This window comes from Notechis scutatus, chromosome 11, assembly GCF_049901735.1.
Source record: "Notechis scutatus isolate UNSWTSFEM ecotype Mainland chromosome 11, rNotScu1.2, whole genome shotgun sequence".
Taxonomy (NCBI): domain Eukaryota; kingdom Metazoa; phylum Chordata; class Lepidosauria; order Squamata; family Elapidae; genus Notechis; species Notechis scutatus.
The window spans coordinates 14720688-14747148 of record NC_142019.1 but is presented as its reverse complement, the minus strand read 5'-3'; the positions used below and the strand labels follow the sequence as shown (position 1 = coordinate 14747148).

At 41.0% G+C, this 26461-nt stretch overlaps 1 protein-coding gene across 1 annotated transcript in view; it reads right to left on the bottom strand.

Moving 5' to 3' along the window:
- The window catches only part of MCTP2 (multiple C2 and transmembrane domain containing 2), a 150465-nt gene that overhangs the window by 28313 nt on the left and 95691 nt on the right, over positions 1-26461 (bottom strand). The window contains exons 15-17 of the mRNA XM_087972852.1: positions 26352-26453; positions 25316-25390; positions 24312-24431 (exon numbers count right to left, since the gene is read on the bottom strand). Of these exons, the coding sequence (XP_087828978.1) occupies positions 24312-24431; positions 25316-25390; positions 26352-26453 (297 nt within the window). The remainder of the gene's footprint in view (positions 1-24311; positions 24432-25315; positions 25391-26351; positions 26454-26461) is intronic.

Here is a 26461-nt window from a genome sequence, read left to right as displayed (position 1 = left end):
CGCTTACAAGATGATAGGTATAAGAATAAACGTGAGTATGAATATAGGAAATAGGTACAATCTGCAAATAGAGACACACGCCCGCAATGTAACGGGGTAGGGAAAAGTTGCCTCCAGCAGAACTCAATTGCTTGGTAAAGGAACATCTCCGATCCTATTGTTTTGATCACGAGGGAGCTCTTGGTGGGATGAAAACCACAGGTGTAGTTATTTGTGTTGAGATGGGAAGTAAATGGAAATGACCGTGTAAGGACACTACAGATGGAAAAGAAGAATCAGAAAGGGGCTCCCTAAAACCATCCCTTCCTTAGGATGCCTCCCCAAATGCAAAGCTTGGTCCTTGCCCATCCAAAGACCACCCAACCCTGCCAATTGACATTTGCCCATCTCATCAACATCTGTCTCCAAGTAGCTGCCCCTGAGCTGGGAGTCCTAAGTTTACTCAAATGTCACATTTTCCCTTTGTAGAGTTTTCTTTAAATAGAAAACAGATAACCCATTCCAAATTCACCTGAGATGGAAAAGTTCCACAGGGAGGGAATCTTACCATGGAAACAGCATAGGCTCAGTTGAGAAAGAAGGGGTTCACTGGAGGCAGAATGGGACAACTTGCCATAGCCAACTCACTGTGGCTAACTTGCTGCAGGACAATTCATCATGGGACAACTTGCTGCGGGCCAATGATAACAATTCTATTTAATTATTTTTAAAAAAGATTTTAATTTTTGCCTTTCACATTTCGTTCTGTTTCTCCTTTTGCATCCTTCCTTTAATGATTCTGTTCCACTATTTCTTTGATATTAGTGTAACTCTTGTCCTGCAGCAAGTTAACCTGCAGCGAGTTGGCCATGGTGAGTTGGCCATGGCAAGTTGGCTGTGGTGAGTTGGCCATGGAAAGTTGGCTGTGATGAGTTGGCCATGGAAAGTTGGCTGTGATGAGTTGGCCATGGTGAGTTGGCCATGGCAAGTAGGCCATGGTAAGTTGGCTATGGCAAGTAGGCCATGGTAAGTTGGCCATGGCAAGTAGGCCATGGTAAGTTGGCTATGGCAAGTAGGCCGTGGTGAGTTGGCCATGGCAAGTAGGCCGTGGTGAGTTGGCCATGGCAAGTAGGCCATGGTGAGTTGGCCATGGCAAGTAGGCCATGGTAAGTAGGCTGTGGTGAGTTGGCCATGGCATGTAGGCCATGGTAAGTTGGCTATGGCAAGTAGGCCGTGGTGAGTTGGCCATGTCAAGTAGGCCGTGGTGAGTTGACCATGGCAAATAGGCCATGGTGAGTTGGCCATGGCAAGTTGGCTGTGGTGACTTGGCCATGGTGAATTGCCATAGACCCCACTGGAGTCCTAAATGATATATACCAGCAATACAATTACATTTCTAAATTAAAACTAGCATTATTTTGACAAAAACTGTAAAAAGTATTTGAGGAAGGCATCCTTGCACAACACAATTTCTCAGAATGCTGAAATCCTTGTGTTTTAAGGCACCCACAGACTCTGGTGGCCTGGGCATGTGCCATTTCATGTGTAAATATTTCTCCTTGGCAGCTGGGTTTCAACAGCCCAGATTAAGTGAGTGTGTGGTAAAGTCACCCTCGAGGAAAGTTCAGCTCCTAAGTACATGGATGGAAAGAGCAAGAAAAAGACACAAAGGTTCTCTTTGCAACCCTACAGGAACAGTTTCCCACCGCTTCCTAATGGGGATCCAGCCAAGGATTAACCAAGATTCTGCTTCATTTGCTCAAGTTCAAGCAGCATCAGAGAGCGGCTATCACCCCTTTGATACAAGTGCACGGCTGCTTTGATAGCAACTCCCACTTTCACTATTAAGATAGTGTTTACTATCCTTTCAGGCTGATGGCTGAGGAGAGATTGACAACTTTTTTTTGCCAAAGACCCAAAATTCCCCTAGAAATCTGTTTTGGGGAAGTGCCTTAAAGGCAGAGCTGAAGTCCAAAGTAGCAACTGCTATTCCAGAAGATTCTGGGCAGTTTACAAACTCCACCCAAAAACAGTTGCAGCCCACACTAAAACAACCAGAATGAGAAAGAGTAGAGAAATACAACAGGGGCCCCACTAATATAGAACCACCATGTTGACCTCAGAGCTCTGGAGAGAAGGAATCTGAACTGGTCTTAAGCATCAGAGTCTTAAGAGCAGCTCACAGCCTAAGATGGGCTACCACTTACCTCGGTTCCAGAAAAAGGACTGAATGTAAACTGAAAGAATATTATGTCCAGTTCTGGTCACCACACTGCAAAAAAAGATGTTGAGATCCTAACAGAAGTACTTTCATTTCCACACAGAAACAGCTTCTGAATTTCATGCTTGATGTGGAAAAGAATGTAATTATGACTTCGGGTTTTACCGATTAGACTGATAGATCTTTATAGAAACGACTTGTTTATATTATTATGGAAAACCAAAAAGCTGTGATTTGATGCTAATGCCTTACTTGACTGCAACAGAGAGAGTCGGAAGTCAATGTTTCCTTTTCTTTTCCCTGTCTTTCCTCACTTCTCTTCCCCCTTTCCCTTTCCTCCTCATTGTTCCTTTATTTACTTTTGTATTTTGTAATACTTAATAACCTAATACAAATATTTGGGGGGCAAAGATGTTGAGATCCTATAAAGAGTGCAGAGAAGAGCAGTAAATATGATAAGGAGACTGGAGGTTGAATGATACAATAAATGATTGAAGGAACCAGGTATGCCTATCAAAGGGAAGGATTAGAGGGGACATGATGTCTTTCGATACTCAAGGAGCTGTCATGGAGAAGAGGGGATTGACTTATTCTCCAAAGCATCTGAGGGCAGGACAAGAAATAGTGGGTGGAAGCTTGTTAAGGAGAGGTCCAACCTAGAAGGAAGAAGAAATTTTCTGACAGTGAGAACAACTAATCAATGGAATGGCTTGCCTTCAGAAGTTGTAGGTGCTCCATCACTGGAGGCTTTTACGAAGAGACTGGACAACCACTTGTGTCAAATGGTATAGGCCAGGGGTGTGTCAAAACTCAATTTCATTAGGGCCACATCAGGGCTGTGGTTGACCTTGGAGGGCTATGTGGGTGTGTCCGATTGGGTCAACTGGGTGGCCGTGGCCAGCTTCATGCCACTCACTGGGCCAACTGGGTGGGTTCGCCTTGGGTAGACAGGGCCTGATGTTACATTTTTCAGGTCGGCCCTGCAGGTTGGATCCGACCACATCATGGGCCAGATTCATCCTGTGGACCTTATGTTTGACACCCCTGGTATTAGGTCTCCTGCCTTGAAGCAAGAGACTACACTAGAAGATTTCCAAATCCTTCCAGCCTGATGATTCTATGAAATGACTTCCTAGCATTAATTCCCAACGGATCTCTTCCAGAGTCAATTAGTGAGGCCTACCCTTTTTCCTTGATCCAATGCTTTCCAAAGGACTGATTTTTCCCACTGTGTGTACAATCCTTCCATTCCTGAACTGCTATTTCAACGTAAAATGGCTCGTCTGCTGCTTCCATTTTTCCTACCCTGGAGTCATTCTAAGCACGGATCATTTCCAGCCACCCCCATTCCTGTTCAGGTTTGAGCCAAGTTGAACCACTCTTCTTCTCATGCCGTAGAAGAAAATCACTCTTTTATGGTACAACAGCACATAAAATATAAAGGGTCACAGTCAGAAAAGGGAGGGGATGAGCTTTGCATATGTGCTACTAACCCAAATCCACAGGAGATTTAAACACAGTTGCCACTTTTATTGACCCATAATGCCTGCATTACAGAATGCACTAAAATAATCAGATGGCATTTTGAATATATCTCTGTTTCTAAATTAACAGGAAGGGTGGAGAACAAGGAGAGCCCGTAATATTGCCAACAGCATGACTAGGCAATAAAACGGCCCCGAATCCCTCAGGTCATTCACTTTCCAAGCACAAAACCATCTGAAAAAAGGACAGGGAAGGAAGGAATTTAAAGCAGGCATTTGTGCTTTTTTTAAAAAAACAATAAAGCCGAATGAGAACTTAAGGCATGTGACATGTAGTTTTGAGACTAGCTGATACCTTCAAAGCAACATTAGTTGCTTTGCCTAATGTTTGAAATCCAAAGTTAAATCTTACTACTGTTCCAGGAACCCCAAGGTCAAAAAGTTGACGCCCTGTGGAAAACCAGGCTGTTGAAGATGCTGTAGGCAACTCCACAGCCTCCTGACCATTTTGGAAAACATCCATGAAAGGGAACAACCGAACAACACCCATGGAAGTGTGATGTGAGGACATGTTTTCAGAGCCACATGCAAACCCAGCTCTAGTACAGAATGAATGGGAGTTCATGGTGCTCCATCTGGCTCAGATACTTTCCAATAAGCAGAACAACAATGCCTTCCTCACCCTTGTGAGGAACTAATTGAACATTCTTTTAAACCACGTATGTGCCAATGGTCATATTTGGAAATTCTGAGACCATGACTGGAGACTCCCAGGAAATGGCTACCATTCAAGCATGGCTTTCCTGCTTCACAAAATGGCAGGTGTAACCTGCCCAACCAGAATAACAGAAGGACAACAGAAGAACAACAGCATGACAGAATAACATAGTTGGAAGGGACCTTGGATGTATTCAAATCCAACCCCCTCTCAAGCAGGAAACACATGCAGACAAATGGCTGTCCAGTTTCTTCTTAAAAACTTCCAGTGATGGAGCACCCATAACTTAACAGAAATAGAGCACCAAAAGGCGAGGCAAAAAACAGTGGATGGAAATTAACCAAGGAGAGAAGCAACCTATAACTAGGGAGAAATTTCCCAATGGTAAGAACAATCAATCAATGGAATAGTTTGCCTTCAGAAGTTCTGGATGCTCCATTACTGGAAGCTTTCAAAAAGAGACTGTATAATCTTCTATCTGAAATGGTATAGGGTCTTCTGCTCAGTCAAGGGTTTGGACTAGAAGATCCCCATGGTCCCTTCCAACTCTATTATTCTGTTTTCTATGTTCTGGGTTTTATCATCTGGATATGCCCTGTCATCCCAACTTACCTTTGTCTTTTTTGCTGGACAGGTGGAATTATTCTAAACAAAGGATTGAGCTCCAGTCAGATACTACTGAATTTCTATTTTGATTTATCAAGCCCAGGTAGTAGCCAGATATTATTTTGGACATAAAGTTGATGCTTAGAGCGATCAAATGTACATTTGGCATTTTTATTTAAAGGAATTCAATAGATTCAGGCAAACTGGAACCACTGCAGACAGGAACAAGAAGGAAGATCAAGAATTAGAAATTAAACTTCTGTCAAGGAAGACTGGGGAAAAGGACACTGAGGATGGACATGTCAGCATTCTTCAAATACCTGAAACGATGCCATACTGTAGAAGGTCAAGACTTGTCCTTTTTCATCAGAGTGAAAGGTGGTTAGAAAACAAAGGTCTCGAGGAGTAGAGTCTCCAGATGAAAAGAAAAAAAAGAAGAAGACCTAACACTACAAGCCGCTCAACAATAGAACTAATGAGTGAGAAGGGGTGGGCTTTCTTGGAGATGTTCAACTAAAGAGTCATCTTCTACGATGGCTTAGTCTGGATTCCTGCATTGAACTTGGAATGGATTTGGTGACTCCAATTTGGTCTTTCAGCTTACAAGAAACAATGGATGGAAATGAATCAAGGTGAGAAGCAACTTCTCCTTGAGGAGGAAGTCAAGGAGCAACTCCCTAACACTGAGAAGAATTAACCAGTGGAACAGCTTGCCATCAGAAGTTGTGGGTGCTTCATCACTGGAAGTTTTTAAGAAAAGAAGGGACTGTCTGAAATGGTATAGGGTCTCTTGCTTGAGCAGGGGGCTGGATTAGAAGACCTCCAAGGTCCCTTCCACCTCTGTTCCTGATTTCTGATGTCCTTGAAACAGATGGGATAAGGTTTCTGTTGGCTACATTCTTACTTAGCTTTGCTTGCATTAAATCAAAGTTCCCTGAAACTTCATACCTTCTTTATAATACAGACCAACGGTGTTCTACAACACTTAATAGCTACTAATATGGTTGCTCTTTCCTGATTCTTATGAGACAAAACAGCTATTGAAGGAGAAACAAGAAAGGGAAGAAATGAGATTCAAATCATTCTGACTTGATCAAAGTGATCTTTAAGCCATTTTTATCCCTAAGAAGCAAAAAGATACAACCATCTATGCTACCTCCTTCTCAGAAAGTGATCCAACAGGTATGAGCAGGCAAACTCTTGAGAGAATTGCTAATCCTTCCAGAAATCAGTACAGGTAGTCTTTAACTTACCACAGTTCAAAGTTACCATGAAAAAAAGTGACTACTTTATTTGTTTCAAACGATCCCTGTGAAATTAGAGAAGAATTTTTTTCCAGAATTAAACAAAATAACCACAAAATTTGTATGGGTGGCAAAAGAGTAAGAATAAAATTAAGTTCACTGCAGGATAATAGAAGCAGAGGTGGCTTTGGACTCCCAGCTTGGGAAACCTACTATAAAGCAGCAGTCCTAACATGGATTAAAGAATCGGTAAATTTAAGGAATAAAAGAATTTTATTTTTAGAAGGATATGATCTACAGGCAGGGTGGCATGCCTTCATGTGGAGTCCCAGGGGCAAGGCCCATACATATTTTTATAGACATATGCTAAGGGACTCTCTAATATGAAAATGGGAAGAAATTAAAAACAAACATTATATAAAAATCCCAGAATGGGTATCTACTATAGAGGCAATGATCTACCCCAATACATTAGATCTAGGAAGAATGGCCAGATATTATGAATTTTTGGACCTCCAAGGAGCATTAAAGACCAACCAGGAACTAAAAGATCTGGGACTAAATATAGACTGGATGCCGTACCTCCAATTAAAATCAAAATATAAAAAAGACCAAGAGGAATTCAGAATAGAGATAGAACCTAATCAATTAGATAAATTAATGACAGGTACAGAGGAAAAATTGACATCAAAGATATATACTACTTATTAGAATACGATTTAGCAGAAGAAATAGTGAAAGGACCATTGAGAGTATAGGCCAGGAATTTGGAACATAATATAGAATTGGAGGATTGGGAAAAGATTTGGTAAAAAAACTATACAATAATAAAATCAAAATCACATAAAGAAAATCAATATAAAATGTGCTATTGGTGGTATCTAGCCCCCTCGAGACTGGCTAAAATGTATCTCAATTTAAATCCAAACTGTTGGAAACGTAAGCAATTACAGGGTACCTTCTTTCATGTATAGTAGCTTTGTCCAAAAGTTAAGAAATATTGGATCAAAAAACGAAAATGGTTAAAAGAAATTACGAAAGTCCAAATAGAATTTAAAGCAGAACTATTCCTTCTGGGAATTATTAAAGGGAATTACACAAAAGAAATAAAATGTTTAATCCTGCATATAATAACAGCAGCGAGATTAGCACTCGCACAATGTTGGAAAGGAGATTCTTTGCTGACAGATAGTTTAATTATCCAAAAGATCTTTGACTGTGAAGAAATGGACAAACTCTCATTAGAATTAAAAGAGAAGGATGACTCAGTTGATTATAAAGTATGGGAAAATTGGTACCATTGGATAAACGTCAGAAATAAGCAATTAAATAAATAAGGAATGTATAATGTAGAAAGATAGGGAAATGTGTGTGTGTGTGTGTGTGTGTGTGTGTGTGTATACATACATACATACAAACAAACGGGAGTATAAAATATGCACTAGAATAATAATTGAAATGTAAGCACTATCAAAATGGATTGTAATATATATAACACTCTCATTTTAATTATTTGTATTGTATTTTGTATTTTAATGTTTTAATTTTTCAATAAAGGTTTATTTTTTTTAAAAAGTGACTGATGACCTTTTTCACACTTACAACTTGTAGCATCCCCATAGCCATGTGATCAAAAGTCAGGGGCTTGGCCATTGGTTCATATTTATGACGGTTGCGATGTCCCCCAGGGCCACAGGATCAACTTTTGCAGCCCTCTGACAAGCAAAGTCCATGGGGAAGCCAGATTCACTTAACAACCGGGTTACTAACGGAACGACTGCAATGATTCACTTAACAACTTTGCCAAGAAAGGTCATAAAATGGGGCAAAACTCACTTCACCAATGTTTCCACTTAGCAACATAAATTTTGGGCTCAATGATGGTCGTACGTTGAGGACCACCTGTATTTCCACCTGAGCACTGTGAACAAATAAGCCAATGCTGCCTAACATTTCAAGATCATGGATGACAAGGCAGGGATACAGACTCTCAGGATTTGATGATTTCAGAAGACGTGAGGCATATTTTATCTCACAAGATTGGGAAGGAGAAAATTCTAGCTTCATTTGAATGGGTGTAGCCCCCAGATTATGAACAGACTACCGATTTCTTGGGGTAACACCTAGGCACATGCAATAGACAGATCTCTCTCCCATAAACTTACACTCTCCAAGATGCTTTATTAATAAATACTTACTGTCTTTTTTAGTATTTATTAATAAATAAATACTGTCAAACTTTCACCCATCTCCTCCCACTTAGGACTGTATGACTATAACCTTGTTGCTTGTATCCTAATGATTTATATTGACTGTTTCCTGGTATGATTTGATTGCTTATTGTACTCTATGACTATCATTAAATGTTGTACCTGATGATTCTTGTCTCTTGACGAGTGTGTCTTTTCTTTTATGTACACTGAGAGCATTTGCACCAAGATAAATTCTTTGTGTCACACTTGACCAATAAAGAATTCTATTCTATTCTATTCTATTCTATTCTATTCTATTCTATTCTATTCTATTCTATTCTATTCTATTCTATTCTATTCTATTCTACTCTACTCTACTCTACTCTACTCCTCTCCTTTTTTCCTTCTCATCTTTTCTCCTTCTCCTATTGGTACTTTATGATTATACTGTTTTGTTTTTTGTATCTACAGTGACAGTTTATGCACCAAGACAAATTCCTTGTGTGTCCAATCACACTTGGCCAATAAATAATTCTATTTTATTATTAATAAATACTGCAACTAGATTGATGAAAAAAAAGCAAAGGCTCATCCCTTTCTGGCTGCTTCAAATATTCCATGCTAAATAACAGGTCTAACTCTTTCCGTTGAAATCAAGGGCAGGCAAGAGAGAGAGAGAGAAACATCTCAAGTGTTTTAGTAATTAAATAAATGTGCATAATGAACCGCATGCCCAAGAGGACCCCCTTTTTCCACCCGGCCAGATTTTTGCTTGAATTTTTAATTTTTATATACAGATGAAACACTGGGCAGGGTGGGACACAATGGTGAGGTAACACACCAGCCGTGTTGGCACATTAGGAAGAAGAAGCTGTTGGCGTGAGGTTGGACAGAACGTCTGTGTGTCTGTGTGTCTAGCCTTCACTACTCAGCGGCAACAATCCCCCCAAAATTCTTGCAAACTTCCCTCCTTTGAGAAAGTGTTTCAGAAGAAACCGCTTCTGAATTTCATGCTCGAAGTGGAAAAGAATGTAACTTTGGCTTTGGGTTTTATAGATTATAGATTTTTGTAGAAATGACTATTATTAGATATAATCAGGGCTGGGCTGCTGGGGGTTCGCAGGGGTTCAGGAGATCCTCTAGCTAAGATCCTGTGCAGTTTGGAGAACCCCCAAATCCCACTCCTGTCTGGCCCTGCTCACCCCTCTCCTCCCAGGAGTCCCCACGTGGCTCATTTTGGATGCAGGGAAGTGCAGGGCACACACGGATGCTTGGGGAAGATGAAAAATGGGCCTCCCGGAAGTTTGGGAAGGCCAGAAATGGGCCCGTTTCCGACTTCCAGAGAGCCTCCGGAGCCTGGGAAGGCTGTTTTCACCCTCCCGGAAGCTCAAAGAAAGCCTCCGGAGCCTGGGAAGGCTGTTTTCACCCTCCCAGAAGCTCAAAGAAAGCCTCTGGAGCCTGGGAAGGCTGTTTTCACCCTCCCAGAAGCTCAAAGAAAGCCTCTGGAGCTTGGGAAGGCTGTTTTCACCTCCGGGAAGCTCAAAGAAAGCCTCCGGAGCCTGGGAAGGCTGTTTTCACCCTCCCAGAAGCTCAAAGAAAGCCTCTGGAGCTTGGGAAGGCTGTTTTCACCCTCCGGGAAGCTCAAAGAAAGCCTCCGGAGCCTGGGAAGGCTGTTTTCACCCTCCCAGAAGCTCGAAGAAAGCCTCTGGAGTCCGGGAAGGGCAAAAACACCACCACCACCCCCGCTGTGATGCAGGAGGCTGACTAGGCCACGCCCACCATGCCCACCCAGCAACTGGGCAGAGAACCCATTGCTCTTCATAGGATCCTGTGTGTTGGTCTCATTGTTCCGGTGGCCTTAAGCTAAAACACTCTGCAAAGATAAGCCCACTGATTAAACTGATGGCTTTTTTCTGCGCTCCAATCATTTACATTCTCATTTCCTGGCCTTTTCGCTAGAATAACAGGATCTACACAGCCAAGCTTTGAAAACGCCTATCAATAACCCCCTTGAAATGAAAAAAATAAATTAGAATATTGTTACTTCACACCTGCTTAACAAGGAAAGGAAAGGGAACACAGTGGGAGAAAGGAGAAATTTCTGAGGTCATGTTAGTTTGACCCCTTACGGGAGATAAATCTCTCCATTTCAGATTCTCTGAAATTTCTCCTGCTAATTTCAGGTGCTCAAGTTTCCCTTTCCTTAGAAACTGTCAAACTCGGTTCATCAAGTTGAAGGTTTAATATTTGCACACTTCCCCCCCAAATATATATATATATATATATGCAGGCTTCTTTGCAATGTTGTTTAACGTGTTCAGTTAAGCCAAAAATAATAAAAAAAAAATCCATCCTTCTGATTTCACATTTTGGAATCAGTGTGCAAACTAAAATGGAGAATTCTGAATGCTCTAATTGGGGACAATAGGAGCCGTAATCCAGCAACCCCGAAGAACAAAGCAGAAAGAGGACTAGCTGGACTCAAAGGTATCGAAATATTGCTTGACAACTTGGTAAAAAATTAAGTCTTACCACCGCCACCCTCCCAAATCGGGTTGCTTGTAACATGTTTTTCATAAGCATCTCCTTTCCCCCTTTTGAATTACACAAGTGGCTAACATGATAATGAAACACTTTGGCAGAATTATGATCTTTTTGGATACGATGACAATTAGCACCACCAAATAGCACTCATTTTATAAAGCCTAAAGAAACGCCTTAAGTTATTAAATTAAACGTTTCTTATTTTGGAAGGCAGACTAGAGAATGACAGAACAGAAAGGGACTTCAGAGGTCTTTCAAACCAACCGCGCAAGCATGTACGTGTGAGCCTGGCTGTGTAATTGCCATTGCTCTTTATCATATTTATATACAGCCCCAAATCTTAAGGACATTGAATAACTAAATTACTGATATGGTTCTACCCCTTTTGAGGGATGCCAAACGAAAGGAAAACTAAATCACCCTCAGAAAAATATTTACCTAGCTATCTCATCCCAAGTCAAACTATCATTTCTCTTTTCTGGAGAAGAGGGCGGAGCAAATATCAGACCTGGAATTTTGTGAATATAAAGAACTACCTCGACAGCCATCCTTCGCTACGAAACTATGTGGTCGGGTTTAATTTTGGGGGAGGAAAATAAGGGGGAAAAAATGCTGCCTACCAGCATCCATTGGTATTCATCTGGCTAGCGTCCTGTCAGTGTGTGAGAGAGTTGAGGGCTGTTTGGAAACTGAAGTAGTATTTGCTGTGTGAGCAAGAAAGAGACAGCAAGAAGACTGGGCATGGCTTAGCTCAACTGTTCTGTACTGAAGCTGGTTGCTGCTGTGAAACTAAAACTGAAACTCCTCTTTGCTTGTGTTTTGCATTTGGAACAGATTTTTTTTCAGTGGGGAGAGGGAGTAGAACTCTTTAGCATCAGAGCGTGTTAATAATAATATACGAAATACTAATGCTCTGATGGTCATTTTGAAAAAACTTTTCTTAGTGAGCACTTAGAAGCCAAGAGGAACATAAGTGCCAAATTTCAAGTTTTAGGCTTTTATGGTTCTGGAGATTTTATGATGATGTATGAGTGGTATTTTACTTTTATATATATAGATTCATTCTGCTACTGAGCAAGAAAAATTGCTAAATCCCCTGCTGAATTGCTAAATAAAAATACAATGGAATCTCAAGCAGCATTGATGTAGGACTTGAAATGAGCATTAGAACCATCACTAAAGAGACACAATGAAGAACCTTCTTCCTATGTCAACTCAGAAAGCTCAGACTGCCCAAGGTGTAGCTGATATAGTTCTGCCGAGGAATTATATGGACTGTCATTTCTATCTGTTAGTTAGTTTACTTTATTGTCATTGCATCTCGTACAACAAAATTAAATTCCGCCTTTTGTGTACATTATAAATACAAAAATAAAAGAAAAACACACATCCTTCGCATTCTATGCACCCTGTACACAGCAACCCAACAGGACAGGTACAGACTTTAATGGATAGTTAGGACTGCAGAGAGAACAATTGCAATCAGCCTGCCTTCCATTGAGGACATACAAACTGCATGAGCCAGAAAGAGGGCTGAGAAAATATCTGCAGACCCCTCACATCCTGGACATAAAGTGTTTCAACTTCTCTTGGGGTGCTGCTATTATAGGGCATTGCAGGCCAAAGCAACTAGACACAGAGACAGCTTTCTAACCCCCATGCTAACACTCTGCAGAAACACCTAATTCCCACAGCCCTGTCTTATGCCTAAGGATATTTACCTAGGTAGCAGGGCTATTATCCTTCTCATCTTTCTTATTACCATCTCCTATTGGAATCTTATGATTCATGATTGTACCTTATAATATATGATTTATCACTTTGTTGTTTGCATATACACTGTGAGCTTATGCACCAGAGATCAATTCCTTGTGTGTCCAATCACACTTGGCCAATAAAGAATTCTATTCTATTCTATTCTATTCTATTCTATTCTATTCTATTCTATTCTATTCTATTCTATTCTATTCTATTCTATTCTATTCTATTCTATTCTATTCTATTCCATTCCATTCCATTCCATTCCACTCCACTCCACTCCACTCCTTTTCCATTCCTATTCTATTCCATTCCATATTACTTGTTTTGAGAACACAGGATATGCATTTATTTTTGGATCTCTAGTAAACAATGGTAAAAGCATTAGGCTAGAAACTGTGAGGTCATGAGTTCTATTCCTGCTTTGGCAGCTAGGTGGCCTTGAGTTTTCTCTCAACCCTAGGAAGGAGACACACCCTTCCAAAAACTTGCCAAGAAAATTGCCAGGACTTATCCAGGCGGTCACTAGAAGTCAATTCTGGGAAATGCCTTCCATTATTAAATTTAGACTAAGTGCAACTATAAAGACTCACTTCCAGCCCCATGACCTACACCTGATCAGTAGGAAGCTACTAACCATCCCTGTATCTGTTAGCAGCAAGATTCCACAAATTACACATAGTGCAAAGAACAGGGGTACAAAGCTAAGGAACTCATTAAAATAGCAACATCGACTGCAAAACCAAAGTGCAAAGTACTAGAGCGAGTCTTGAAACTGGCTACTCTCTGGGTGCAAATTGTGAGAGGTGAAGTTCAACGCATCCGAAAGGCAATAAATAGGTTCTACTACCAGTAGAAATCCTGAATTTTACCTTGTAAGTGTGCTCTGCTTATGCAATTCTTTCTCCAAGTACAATAGCTTGGTTCCATTCTCTGTTAAACCTAGCATTCTTGAATTGTTTCATTAGTACAGTAGATTTATACTAATGTAACAAAGACAATTGAATGAACGGCTGCAAATACTCAGCATGGCTACTCTAGTGAAGGACCAGGGGAGACAAGATAGCAGTCTTCCAATATTTGAGGGGCTGCCCCAGAGAGGAGGGGGGTCAAGCTATTTTCTAAAGCCCCTGAAGGCCAGACAAGGAACAATGGATGGAAACTGAGTAAGGGGAGATTCAACCTGGAAATAAGGAGAAATTTTCTGACAGTGAGAACAATCAACCAATGGAACAGAAGTTGCCTTTGGAAGTTGTGGGAGCTTCATCACTGGAGGCTTTCAAGAAGAGACTGGACTGCCATCTGTCAGAAATGGTGTAGGGCAGTGGTGGCTAATCTTTTTCAGCTCTTGTGCCGAAAATTGTGCATGCGCTCATGTGCCAGCACCCAAAAGGCAATTCACGCTGGCCCCCCATGCCCCCTGCACATGCAAGCATGACCCCCCTGAGCCCCACACATCTCTGCACATGCATGCGTGCATTCCCCCCTGCACCATGCATCTCTGTGCATGTGCACATGATTCCTGTGCATACTGTGCATCTCTGCGCATGCGCACAAGACTTCCCCGTGCCCCATGCCTCTATGCGCACATGTCTCCCGTGCATGGGTACCAGATACCCAACAATCAGCTGTTAGGCGGGCAGTGCACGCACATGAGCAGTTGGGCTCTTCCGGGTGACCTCTCACGTGCCAGCAGAAGCTCTGTATGCCACTTCTGGCATGTGTGCCATAGGTTCGCCATCACGGGTGTAGGCTCTCCTGCTTGGATGGAGGGTTGGACTACAAGATCTACAAGGTCCCTTCCAACTCTGCTAATCTGTTAAAACAATTGAATATTGCAAATAAATCCATCCATTTTCCTGCACTTAGGCAGGAAGGACCAGACGAATAGGTAGAGTACCTGATCCAATGGTAGCACCCATGAGAAGGATCCAGGAGTCCTAGTGGACCACTACTTAACTATGAATTTTGCAGCTACCAACAAAGCCAACACAGCCTACGGGATAGTATTGCTCAATCCAATACCAATAAAGCCACATTTGGACTATTGCATCCAGTTCTGGTCACCACACTATAAAAAGAAAATGCTGAGGCTCTAAACAGAGTGCAGAGAAGAGCAACAAAGATAAGGGTTCTAGAGACAAAACCCTATGAAGAACGGTTAAAGGAACTAGGTATGTTTAGTTTAATGAAGAGAAGACTAAGGGGAGACATGATAATGGTCTTCTAACACTTGATGGGCAGCAGCCACAGGGAAGAGGACATCAATGTATTCACCATAATACCTGAAGGTGAAACAAGAAGCAATGAAGGTCCTTAGAGGAAGATCCAACCTGGAAATAAGGACAAATTTCCTGACAGTGGGAGTTATCAAACAGTGGAACAGCTTTGGTATGATAGCAGTGTTTCAATATTTGAGGGGCTGCCACAAAGAAGAGGGAAGGCAGGACAAGAAGCAACGGATGGAAACTCTTTAAGGAGAGATCCAACCAAGAACTAAAGATTAATTTCCTGACAGAGAGAACAATTAAGCAATGGAACAGCTTGGCTCCTGGTGTTGTGGGTCCTCCATCACTGGAGGTTTTCAAAACTAGATTGGACAACTATTTGATTGGGATAGTATAAGGACTCCTGTCTTGGGCACGGGATTGGAGTAGAAGATTTCCAATGTTCCTTCCAGCCCCATGATTCTAGCTTGCCTCTTGGGAGTTTTGGGTACTCCATCACTGGAGGTTTTCAGGAAGAGATGATTGGACAAACATTTGTTGATGATGGTATGTGGATTCCTGCCTTGGGCAAGGGGTTAGATTAGAAGACCTCCCAAGTCCCTTCCAGCCCTACGGTGCTCTCATTGTCATTTCTGTATTCAGATGTTTATCTTGCTTAATGACGCCTGGCCGGCTTTCCTTTTGAATGCTACTATAATCCTTCCAATAGTCCAGGCTGAGAATCTTCTCCCCACCCCCATCAATTTTCAGTAGATTGGGGAACTGATGAAGTTGAGTCAAGATGGTGCATCTACATTTTTTAAAGTAGAAAGAAAGAGTAATGTAATTGCCAGCTGGATGGGGGAATTGAGGAATTAAGAGTCTCAAAGGTGCTTTTTTTTCCCCCTAAGAGGCAACTGGAGTTCCTTGTTTTTCTCTGAAGACATTTTGCTTCTCACCCAAGAAGCTTCTTCGGCTCTTCTTCCCCACCATCCAGTCAGAGCTGAAGAAGGTTCTTGGATGAGAAGTGAAATGTCTTCAAATAAAAACAAGGATGTCCAGTTGCCTCTTGGGGGAAAAAGCATCTTTGGGACAACCATGACCTGGAATCTCCACAGACATTGAGGAATTAAGAGGTTTTTCTAACTTTTAGCAAGCTCATTAATACTTGCCAATTCATCTGCTACAACATATCACAAAGACACAAGAAATTAACTCCTAAGGAGTGTATGATCTTCCAGCCTTCTGATCTTATATTCCTGCCTTCTATTCAACCAACAGGAATCATTGCTGATGTATCCACAAAGTAGCTGACCTCTCAACCTGCCAGAATCTGGATCACTTTTAGAAAATTGAAGGATGGGGAAGCGAAATTACATTTCGTTGTCCTTGGCATGGCACTCAAAGCTCTGTGGATATTCCACTCCAAGATCATTTCATGGTTATTTTCTATGAATTGTAGCCAGAAGGTAGCATTTTGATGTTTAAGTTTTCTAATGCATTAGACTCTATTTTCCTCAGAATGGACTTTGCTGGAGAAAATTACAGGAAAAAGAATGAAGAATTAGCACTCTTTGTTGTCTTGATAAGAGTATATGTCTGTGAGGGAATTCCACTCCTTCCCTTTGACTCCAAACTTCCTGCATATTTTTAATAAAAGTAGTAACAAGCAGCCATGAAAATATACAGCCTTTATTTTGTACAGTTTAAGGTAGCATGCATAATAATGTTCCTGCCTCCTATTTTTTCCCCTCCATAACAACTCAGTGAAGTGGGTTGGGCTAAAATAATATTACTAATAATAATATTACTATTATTACTATAAAAATATTACTATAAATTTATTACTATAAAATAATATTACTCACCTCTAATGATCTAAGTGCTAGAGCACACTGCAACTACATAGCCAAAAAGGCATTAAGAGTTGTTAACCTAATCCTACGTAGCTTTTTCTCTGGTAATATCACACTACTAACCAGAGCATACAAAACATTTGCTAGACCAATACTCGAATACAGTTCATCAGTCTGGAACCCACACTACGTATCTGATATTAGCACAATTGAGAAAGTCCAGAAATATTTCACAAGAAGAGTTCTCCACTCCTCTACTCGCTGTAGAATACCTTATGCCACCAGACTTGAAATTCTAGAACTAGAAAACCTTGAATTACGCCATCTTCGGTCTGACTTAAGCATGGTATACAAAATCATACATTGCAATGTCCTACCTGTCAATGAATACTTCAGCTTCAACCATAACAACACAAGAGCACACAATAGATACAAACTCAAAGTAAACCGCACCAAACTTGATTGCAGGAAATACGACTTCAGCAATAGAGTGGTCAATGTCTGGAATACTCTACCCGACTCTGTAGTTTCTTCCCCAAACCCCAAAAACTTTAACCTTAGACTGTCTACTATTGACCTCACCCTTTCCTAAGAGGTCTGTAGGGGGCGTGCATAAAGCGCACCAACGTGCCTACCGTCCCTGTCCTATTGTTTCTCTTATTCTTTTATTTTTCTTATATGTAACCATTTCATGTATTCACAACTATGTATACATTTATACTTATTATCTTGTAAACAATTGGCAAATCAAATAAATAAATAAATAAATACTAATAATAATACTAACAACCATTCGGAATAAATGAGATGAGCAAAGGATGGTATAAGCCAGACGAAAGGAGGGGAAACGGAAGGGTGTGGAAACCGAAGTTTTTACCATTCTTGATTGTACATTGCCACCTACAGGAACTTCTCTTTTGGGGGAAAATAAAAATAATGTAATCTAGATTTAACTATCTTCTTCCGCAAGGCCTCACATAAGGAATTCCGGGTGGGAAATTTCTAACGTCCCACCGGATTCAGAACCAAATCTGGTTGTATCTCCCTACCAACAGCTGCCTGTTTGTAGTTTGTATGTTAAGACAAATGAAGTATTCTAGCATTTCAATGCACTTTGCATCACAGTTACCCACAAACTGAGGGGGCATGAAAGTGAAGGCATACAAGGTGGCCCACAGAAAAAGCCAATTCACAGGGAAAATAAATCTCATCATCTAAGGGAACTAGCTGCAGCTCAGGGCGATCGTATAAGGACCACATGCCAGCGACTGAGCTAGACTTATTATCTCCATTCTGTAAAGCTAAGTTTATTTTTCTGTGTATAGAAAAGACACCTGGTCCATTGCTCTTTTATGAATACAAGTCATTTCTCAACTTACGATGGTAACTGAGTCTGGAATGAGGCATTGTTGTCGTAAGTGGAGGCATTGCATGAGTATATTTGAAATCACAACTATTTTTTGCAATAATCATTCATGGATACTATAGTTGTAAAGCTAATGGGGCAGTCATTAAGCAAACCCATTTTCCCCAATGGTTGGATTTTGTTTTGGGTGTATTTTTTTTGGGGTGGGGAGGGGAGGGAATACTTGAAATTTGTCACAAATCGTGATCACGTGACTGAGAAACACTGCAAATAGCTATAAGATTGCCCAGTGCCCAAAATGCAATCATATGACCACAGGGTGGTGTGTTGCTGTTGTAACTCTGAAAACAGGTCATAGGTAGTTCTGGGAAAGTCTGTCCTAACTTCGAATTGTCATTAAATGACCAGTCGTAAGTCAAGGGTTGCCTGTACAGAAAAACATCTTTTGTTAAGCTTGCTGATGAACTGGGCCAAAAACATACAATATTCTACTGGAATATTATGCATTCAGTTTGGCTAGACTGGAAAGTCAAAAACATCCTGGAAGAGTACTGATAATGTTACCTAGCTCAGTAATGAAATAGTCTGTAAGAAAACCACCAAACTCTGAGAATAACTAATACCCCATCCCAGAAGACTACAATGATAGTGTGGATATTGTGCTACCAAAGAAAGTCAGAAGTCATTCTTTTATTTTTGTTTTTTTTCTTTCCTCTTTCTTGCATTTTTACTTTTTTCTTACCTGAATTTTTCTTTTTTTTTTTAAAAAAAAATCTTTTTCTTTTATCTTTTAATTTTGTATTTTAAAAATAATAATACTGAAGAAGTATGTAATATGTATGTGGATGGATGGATGATAGTTGTAGAAGATAGATGACATGATAGATAGATGACAGACATATAGCAGATAGATGGATGGATGGATGGATGGATGGATGGATGATAGCTGTCTATGATAGATAGGTAGGTAGGTAGGTAGGTAGATGATAGATAGATCAATAATAAATTGATGGATGGAAGGATGGACAGACATCATGACCCTCTGAGAGTTCAATGACTTCAACAATAATTGTGTGCAGTGGGCCACTCTAACGATGAACCAAGAAGGATGACAAAGCCATCATTCTAAAATACATCCTTCAAACCAAGATTTTTGTGTAGCGTTCTTGTCAACCAAAGAGAACTGATTTGGCCCTGCCTTTCTCCAGGAAGCTTTCCACTCAACATCCAATGCTTTCTTCTTAACTTGCCAGTCTAGCCCTTGTAGCCTTTCATCAAGAGATAACTAGGCCCTCTTAGCAAAGCCTGTGAGGAAGTGAGCAATCTAAATCTCTTTCCCCCCCATTTAGCTTCATACTACCGAAGGAGATAAGTATCTCTCAGGCCAAGAGGTGGAGAAGTCAGGGACCTGCCCTGATTTTTTTTTTTTTTGATGGTTCACAGGATTCTTGCAAAAACTCATGGAAAGTAATGAGTTCATGCCTTCTGGCCTTCTGCTCTACCACAGTTCCTAGAATGCAAAGTGAGAGGTGAAAACCAGGTGTGTGTGTGTGTGTGTGTGTGTGTGTGTGTGTGTGTGTGTGTGTGTAGGAGATGGGCAGGGAAAAATGGGTGGAAAGCATACAATCACCTTTTTCCTCAGAGCCTGAAGACCTGGCTCTGCCAACTGGAGACCCAATGGGACAATTTAGGAATAGGGGTAGAATAGAACAGAATATAGAATAGAATAGAATAATAATAACAACCTTTATTGTCATTGTACATATATACAACAAAATTGATTTTGCTCCTGCTAGTGCTATCCATAATAAAAATACAATGCAACATAAATAATATAGATAATGGTCCTATAGAATAGAGTGAAGAATGTATCTTTTCTTTTTATGTACACTGAGAGCTTGTGCACCAAAGACAAATTCCTTGCGTGTCCAATCACACTTGGCCAATAAAGAATCCTATTCTATTCTATTCTATTCTATTCTATTCTATTCTATTCTATTCTATTCTATTCTATTCTAATTGTAGAGTAAATAGAATAGAATAGAATAGAAATAGAATAGAATAGAATAGAATAGAATAGAATAGAATAGAATAGAGGGGATCTTGGAGGTCTTCTAGTCCAACCCCCTATACCATTTCAAACAAATGGTTGTCCAATTTCTTCTTAAAAGCTTCCATTGTTGGAGCAATCACAACTTCTGGAGGCAAGTTGATTAATTGTTCTAATTGTCAGGAAATGTCTCCTTAGTTCTAGGTTGCTTCTCTCCTTGATTAGTTTCCATCTCTTGTCCTGCCCTCAGATGCTTGGAGAATAGATTGACAAGGAATGCAGGAGGTTAGCTTTAATTCCTGCTTACAGTATTCCTTGGAAAACATTCTGATGGGCTTTTCCAGGAAGTTAAAGAAAGGGGATCGTTGAACTTGTTCTTTAATTTCCCTCAGATTGCTGTAATTGCATTAAGAAAAACTATAATTTCATTCAATGACATAATTGTCATTAATTCACTAGGAACTCTTGATAGAAGGGATAATTATTTGGGAGGTGGGGGAGTCCTAAGCAGCATGTGCAGTGAAGCACAATTCCTCACAACAGCCATTCAATGTTTAAAACCAACCTTTACATTGCATTGTATGTTCTGCAATAGTAGATACTGGCTCCATAAAGCAGGGTTAACCTTTCTAGGATAAGATTCTCCAGACTGTTTGTAAAAATATTTTGTTTTATGTCATCATAAGATTGGTCTCAAAAAGGTAGCTCGAAAGTTTATATTTGTATATGACTTATATTATATGCACTGATGAAGTTACCTAGTGTGGTAATGAAACGTCTGCAAGAAAACAACCAAGCTCAGAAAGCACCAAAGACTCCACAGACTTCCTCCTCTTCCTCTCTGCACACCCCACTGCCTTCTAACCCTGATGGTGTTACCTTGTGTGGTAACGAAACATCTGCAAGAAAACAACCAAGCTCAGAAAGCACCAAGGACCCCACGGTTTACCCAGATATCCCTCAATTTTCAACCATTCGTTCAGCATCCCTTCGAAGTTACAGTGGCCCTGAAATGAAAATGACTTAGAACTTGGACTCAGATTTACCATTTTAGTACCCCCACAGTCACATGATCAACGTTCAGGTGCTTAACAATTGGCATATATACATAATAATTGGCTCCTCGACTTACAACAAACAAACTTATTCGTTCAAACTTACAATGGAATTGAAAAAAAGGGGGGTCTTATGGCCATTTTTCACACTTATGACCGTTGCAGCATCCCCATGGATTTATGTTCAGATACTTGATAACTGACACACATTTATGGGTGATCAAACTTTGGAGGTTTTCAAGAAAAGACTGGACAATCATTTGTCTGAAATGGTATACGGTCTCCTGGGATGACCCAAAGGGGCATGGCACAAAGGCCACACAGTCAGATAATCAGGAGGAGTCCCTTTATTAGCTCCAACTTTGCCCCCAATGACCTGGTTACCTTCTGGCTGGAGAAAAACTCTCCCAGGAACAGCCTTTGGCTGCAGAAAATCAAGTCCAAAATATGGTCAACACAAACAGTAACTATAAGTCCAATCAAGGCAAGATGAGGTAGTTAGTCTGGCAGGGCAAGAGAAGGAATTCCAGACATGAAGGCATGGCAGTAAATCAACCCGGTTGGGAGGATTCCAGGAATGCAGATAAGCACAGTCAATACAAGATAACTCACATTTGCTCCCAGAAACTGCCACATTCAGCATGCATCTCTTTTGAACTCTCATTCCCAGCTGTGGTTAATGAAGGGAATCAGGGCCCTTTCCTTCCCCATAAGCCACGCAACCCACATTGCTCTCTTCTCCATTCCACCCTGCGTGCTCTAGGATGAAGAGGGGGTGGGCTTGGGTCTTCCTCTAAACTGTGTGATGACCCAGGGCATGGCACAAAGGCAACACAGTCAAATAAGCAAGAAGAGTCCCTTTATTATCTCCAACTTTGCCCCCATTGTCCAAGTTACATTCGGCTGGAGAAAATTCAGTCCAAAACAAAATACATACAGACTGTAAACAAACCAAGCTGCAGTAATTAACTTGACGGGGCAGGAGAAGGAACTTCAAACTTGAAAGCACGGCAAAAGTCATACAGTTGGGAAGATGCCAGGAACACAGATAAGCCACGAAGAGACCAGATCAACTCACAATTTGCTCCCAACAGTTTGCTGTGTGCAGCTTCCCTTTTTAAACATTGTGTTCCCAGCTGCAGCTAATGAAGGGAATCAGGGCCCTTTCCTCCCCCATAAGTCACGCAACCCACGTTGCTCCCTTCTCCGTTCCTCCCTGCATGCCCTAGGATGAAGAACAGGTGGGCCTGGGTCTTCATTTGAACTGCTTCCCCCTTGTTCTACCTCTCTCCTGCTCTGCCCAGCCAGACTTTGCCCTTCCCCAGTTTCCTCATTCCCACTCCCTGTCAGCAGTTTGTCTTCCTCCTCAGATTTAGACTCCGACAGGGGCATGACAGTCTCCTGGTTGAGGCGGGGATTGGACTAGAAGACCTCCAAGGTCCCTTCCAGCTCTGTTCTTCTATTTTTCTGAAGTATAATCTCTCAACACAGCTACTATATAAACTGTAGTTCCAGAGAGTATAATTTGGAAGATAAAAGAGATCCAAGGATGTTCCTATGGGTGGTTATTTGGCTTGCGGTAGCTAAGTGAAATAAGGGTTTGAGAACTTGTAGTGTTTCACTGTCCAGCCAAGTCTTCACAGGGTTGGCCCAAGGCTTACCTAGAACTCTGTTTTAAAGAGATGGGCAATTCATTTCAAAAAGAGAGATTTGATACAATTGCTTTATTCCATCAGCCAGTTATTGCTTGCTCCGACAAGCTCCGCGAGATCATTTAATTAGAAATGCTTGCCAACCTGCTATAAACACAGCATGGATTTGTACACTTTTTAATCATCTTTTTCTGCAAATCGCTTCCTATTCCTTTTCAATCTTCTAAGTATTTTCCCCCCCTACTTTAAGTTTTGAAAACTCAGGGGGGGGGGGGAACTGCTTTGGAATTGAAAGTTCTCCAGGTATTTGCCTCTCCCGACCCTTTGTCTTATAAACTCTGAAATTTTCCAATGGACATTCCATAGGTGTTTTTTCAGGAGACAACTGGACTTTCTGTTTTTTTTCCTTTGAAGACGTTTCGCTTCTCATCCAAGAAGCTTCTTCAGCTCTGACTGGATGGTGAGGAAGGGTTTATATTTCATGCAAACAGCTGGTCGTTTGCATCCTTTTAGAGAGTAGTTGAGGCCACTTGGAGGTTCACCTGTGTCCTCTGGGTCACCTGAGTGATGCTCCTGGTTACTGTAGTCTGCAATTTTTCCTCTGGAAATCCTTTCCTACTCCCACACCATTTGAAGGGTGTCCATCCCAAATTGTATAGCTAAAAGTCTGTAGAGATTCTCAGTCATCCAAGTCATAGTTGTGCCAAAGGTGGATTTTTCAGGAGGCAACTGGACTTTCTTGGATGAGCAGTGGAATGTCTTCAAAAAACAAAGAAAGTCCAGTTGCCTCCTGAAAAAGCACCTTTGGGACAACCATGACTTGGATGAATGAGAAACTCTACAGACTTCCAATGGACATGTTTTTAAAAGAAAATAATATTAAATACACCGTACTTTAATTTTTTAAAAGCTTGAACTTATACAATTTGCTATGGTTGCAATGCAATAAATCTAAACTCTTTCCACCCCATGCCAGGAAAATAATTTCTAAAATAATTTTCATTTCTGGGTTGTTGCTTTTTTCAGGGAACTTTAAATTATTCATTTAGCAAGGAGAACTGTTTTTTGGCTAAAAAGTGGTATGCATGGGCACACAGATACACAAGTGCAAACATAGTTGGGCATTCCTCCAAGTCATAACATGGTTTGTTTTGGAGGGCAGCTTCCACCCCAGAGAAAAGGTTCAGCAAAGGGCGAGAAGTGTTTTCATATCCACTCTTCTTCAGGTCTTTGAATTGTATACTGTAGATCTTCTTTCAAGACATATATTATCTCCTCCACACACCCCAAAAAGCAGCAGTTCAGTAGTTATCTAATTACAAAGGCCTCTTTTAAAAAAAAACCACATTTAATTAGGTATGAGAATTAATCCCACTCACCACAAAAGCTATCAAGCTTCTTGTAGGAGATTCCCACTGAAAGCAGCTTCGGAGGAACTGTATCGTGTTCCAGATTGCCATGGAGATTCGTTTCACCCGATCCACATTTCTTGATAAGATCTGGTGGGCAGCCCAGCCAAGGGAATGAAAATTAGGGAGAGGATGGTCAGGGTGGGGCAGGAGAGGTTTTAACCGTAGACTGGGCAGCAAAGAAACCCCCTCCCCCAACCAAACAGAGTAATGTGTTCATATCTGTTCTGTTCTACATTTTACAAGTTTAAATTATTTTTATAGTTAGATGGGTGTGTTATACCAGGCTTGGAGCACATTGACAGTTCTCTACAATGCATCATCCCTAAAATTCTGGAAAGCAACATGATGGGGAAAAAGGGGTTTTTCCTGATTAAGAAACCCAATGAATTCCTTATATTCAATCCTGAATCTAACATTCCTATTCAGCATTAAGCTTCTACTGGGGTGGGCAAGTGATGTCATGGAAGTCCAGAGGTTGCCATGGCCATAATGCAAATGATGTGATTTGGATGATATCATAGCTGATATAATATCCTCTAATATCTATGGAGATTCTCAATCATCCAGGTGGTCCCAAAGGTGCTTTTTCAAAAGGCAGCTGGACTTCCTTGTTATTTTTGTCTTTGAAAAAGGTTTCGTTTCTCATCCCAGAAGCTTCTTCAGCTCTTCAGTTCAGAAGAAGAGTTGAAGAAGCTTCTTGGATGAGAAGCGAAACGTCTTCAAAGAAAAACAAGCAAGTCCAGTTGCTTTTAGAAAAGCACCTTTGGGACATCCTCTGATATCCCTGTAGTTTCTAATAGAGATCAATGTTTCTAAACCATCTCCTTGTCCTGTATGTTCATCATCTAACAATGATCTTGAGAACTTTCATCCTGAAGTATGTGGAAATGTGGCACTTTCCAGAGAATGAGTAGAGTTATGGAATTCTGGGGTCAACAGGGTTTTGTCTAGGAGCCTCAGCGTGGACATACCTTCTTGGAAAACTTGCGGTTGTCTTCCAAACTTCTCCTCTCACGTGGAGAAAAGGTTCTAATGCTTGCTCTTATCTGAAATGAAGTAGCAACAACCACATAACACCAGAATTCAGGGTTCCATTTAGCATTCAGCCACCCCATTGACAAGCATAAACCTGGATATCTTCTGCCAATATTCCTTTTATCTAAATACTCCTCTCCAGTTGAAACCTCCCTTGTTAAGACTGTTCTTCAGCCTTGGAGAAAAGATCACCCAGAAACATGCCCACATGAAGAGGTTATTCAGGATAAACCATAGTTTATGGAATGGGTTGCAGCTGGTCTAGGGTTTAGGTAAACTCAGTTCTGATCTCTCTCAATAATGAAGCCAGAATCAGGAGAGAAAAAACAGCTATTTCCACTTTTCAGGAAGCCATTTATTTGTTTAGGGTGGCCCAGAGGCTCTGTGGTTAAGATGCTGAGCTTCTCAGCTGAAAAGCCAACAGTCTAGGTTAGAGACCTGAGTGTCAATTCATAAAATATTTCTATGGTCTTTTTAGAGTTTCCAACAGAAAGGGAGGAGGGGAAAGGGGTTTGAAAGAGCAGAGCAGCAGCTTGGAAAATGAAAGTGAATTCCATGAATAGTTTTTCAAAGACAGTAACCAGGTGACTGAAGTTTCTGCCATCTAACTGGAGAACATGATTGATGACTCTTGGCTATGGATGTGTCCCATTGGAGAATATGAATTACGATACACCCAGGGGGTGGGGGAAATCCAGGGTCAAGGGTGACAATGAATTATGTGACTCAGAGTCGGCTACACCCAGACAGTGTCGGACATGTTCACTCCCAATAAATCCTTTTGAAATTTTGGAAGTTTGGCTCGAGACTCATGATTTAATTGGGGTAACTGTTGGAATCCTGACACTGAGCTCCATGCGATGGGTTGAGCTCCCATCCTCACCCAGCTTCTTGCCAACCTAGCAATTCAAAGGCATGCAAATGCAAGTAGATAAATAGGTACCACTTCTCCTCTAAAGACCATAGACTTACAGGATTAAACAGGACTTCTATTTCCAAGTGGACCATGCCTTTCGATGGAAGTTCCAGATCTTTATTCTTTAACACGTAGCAACTTTGCTGCCCATTTTTAATCTGTAAGT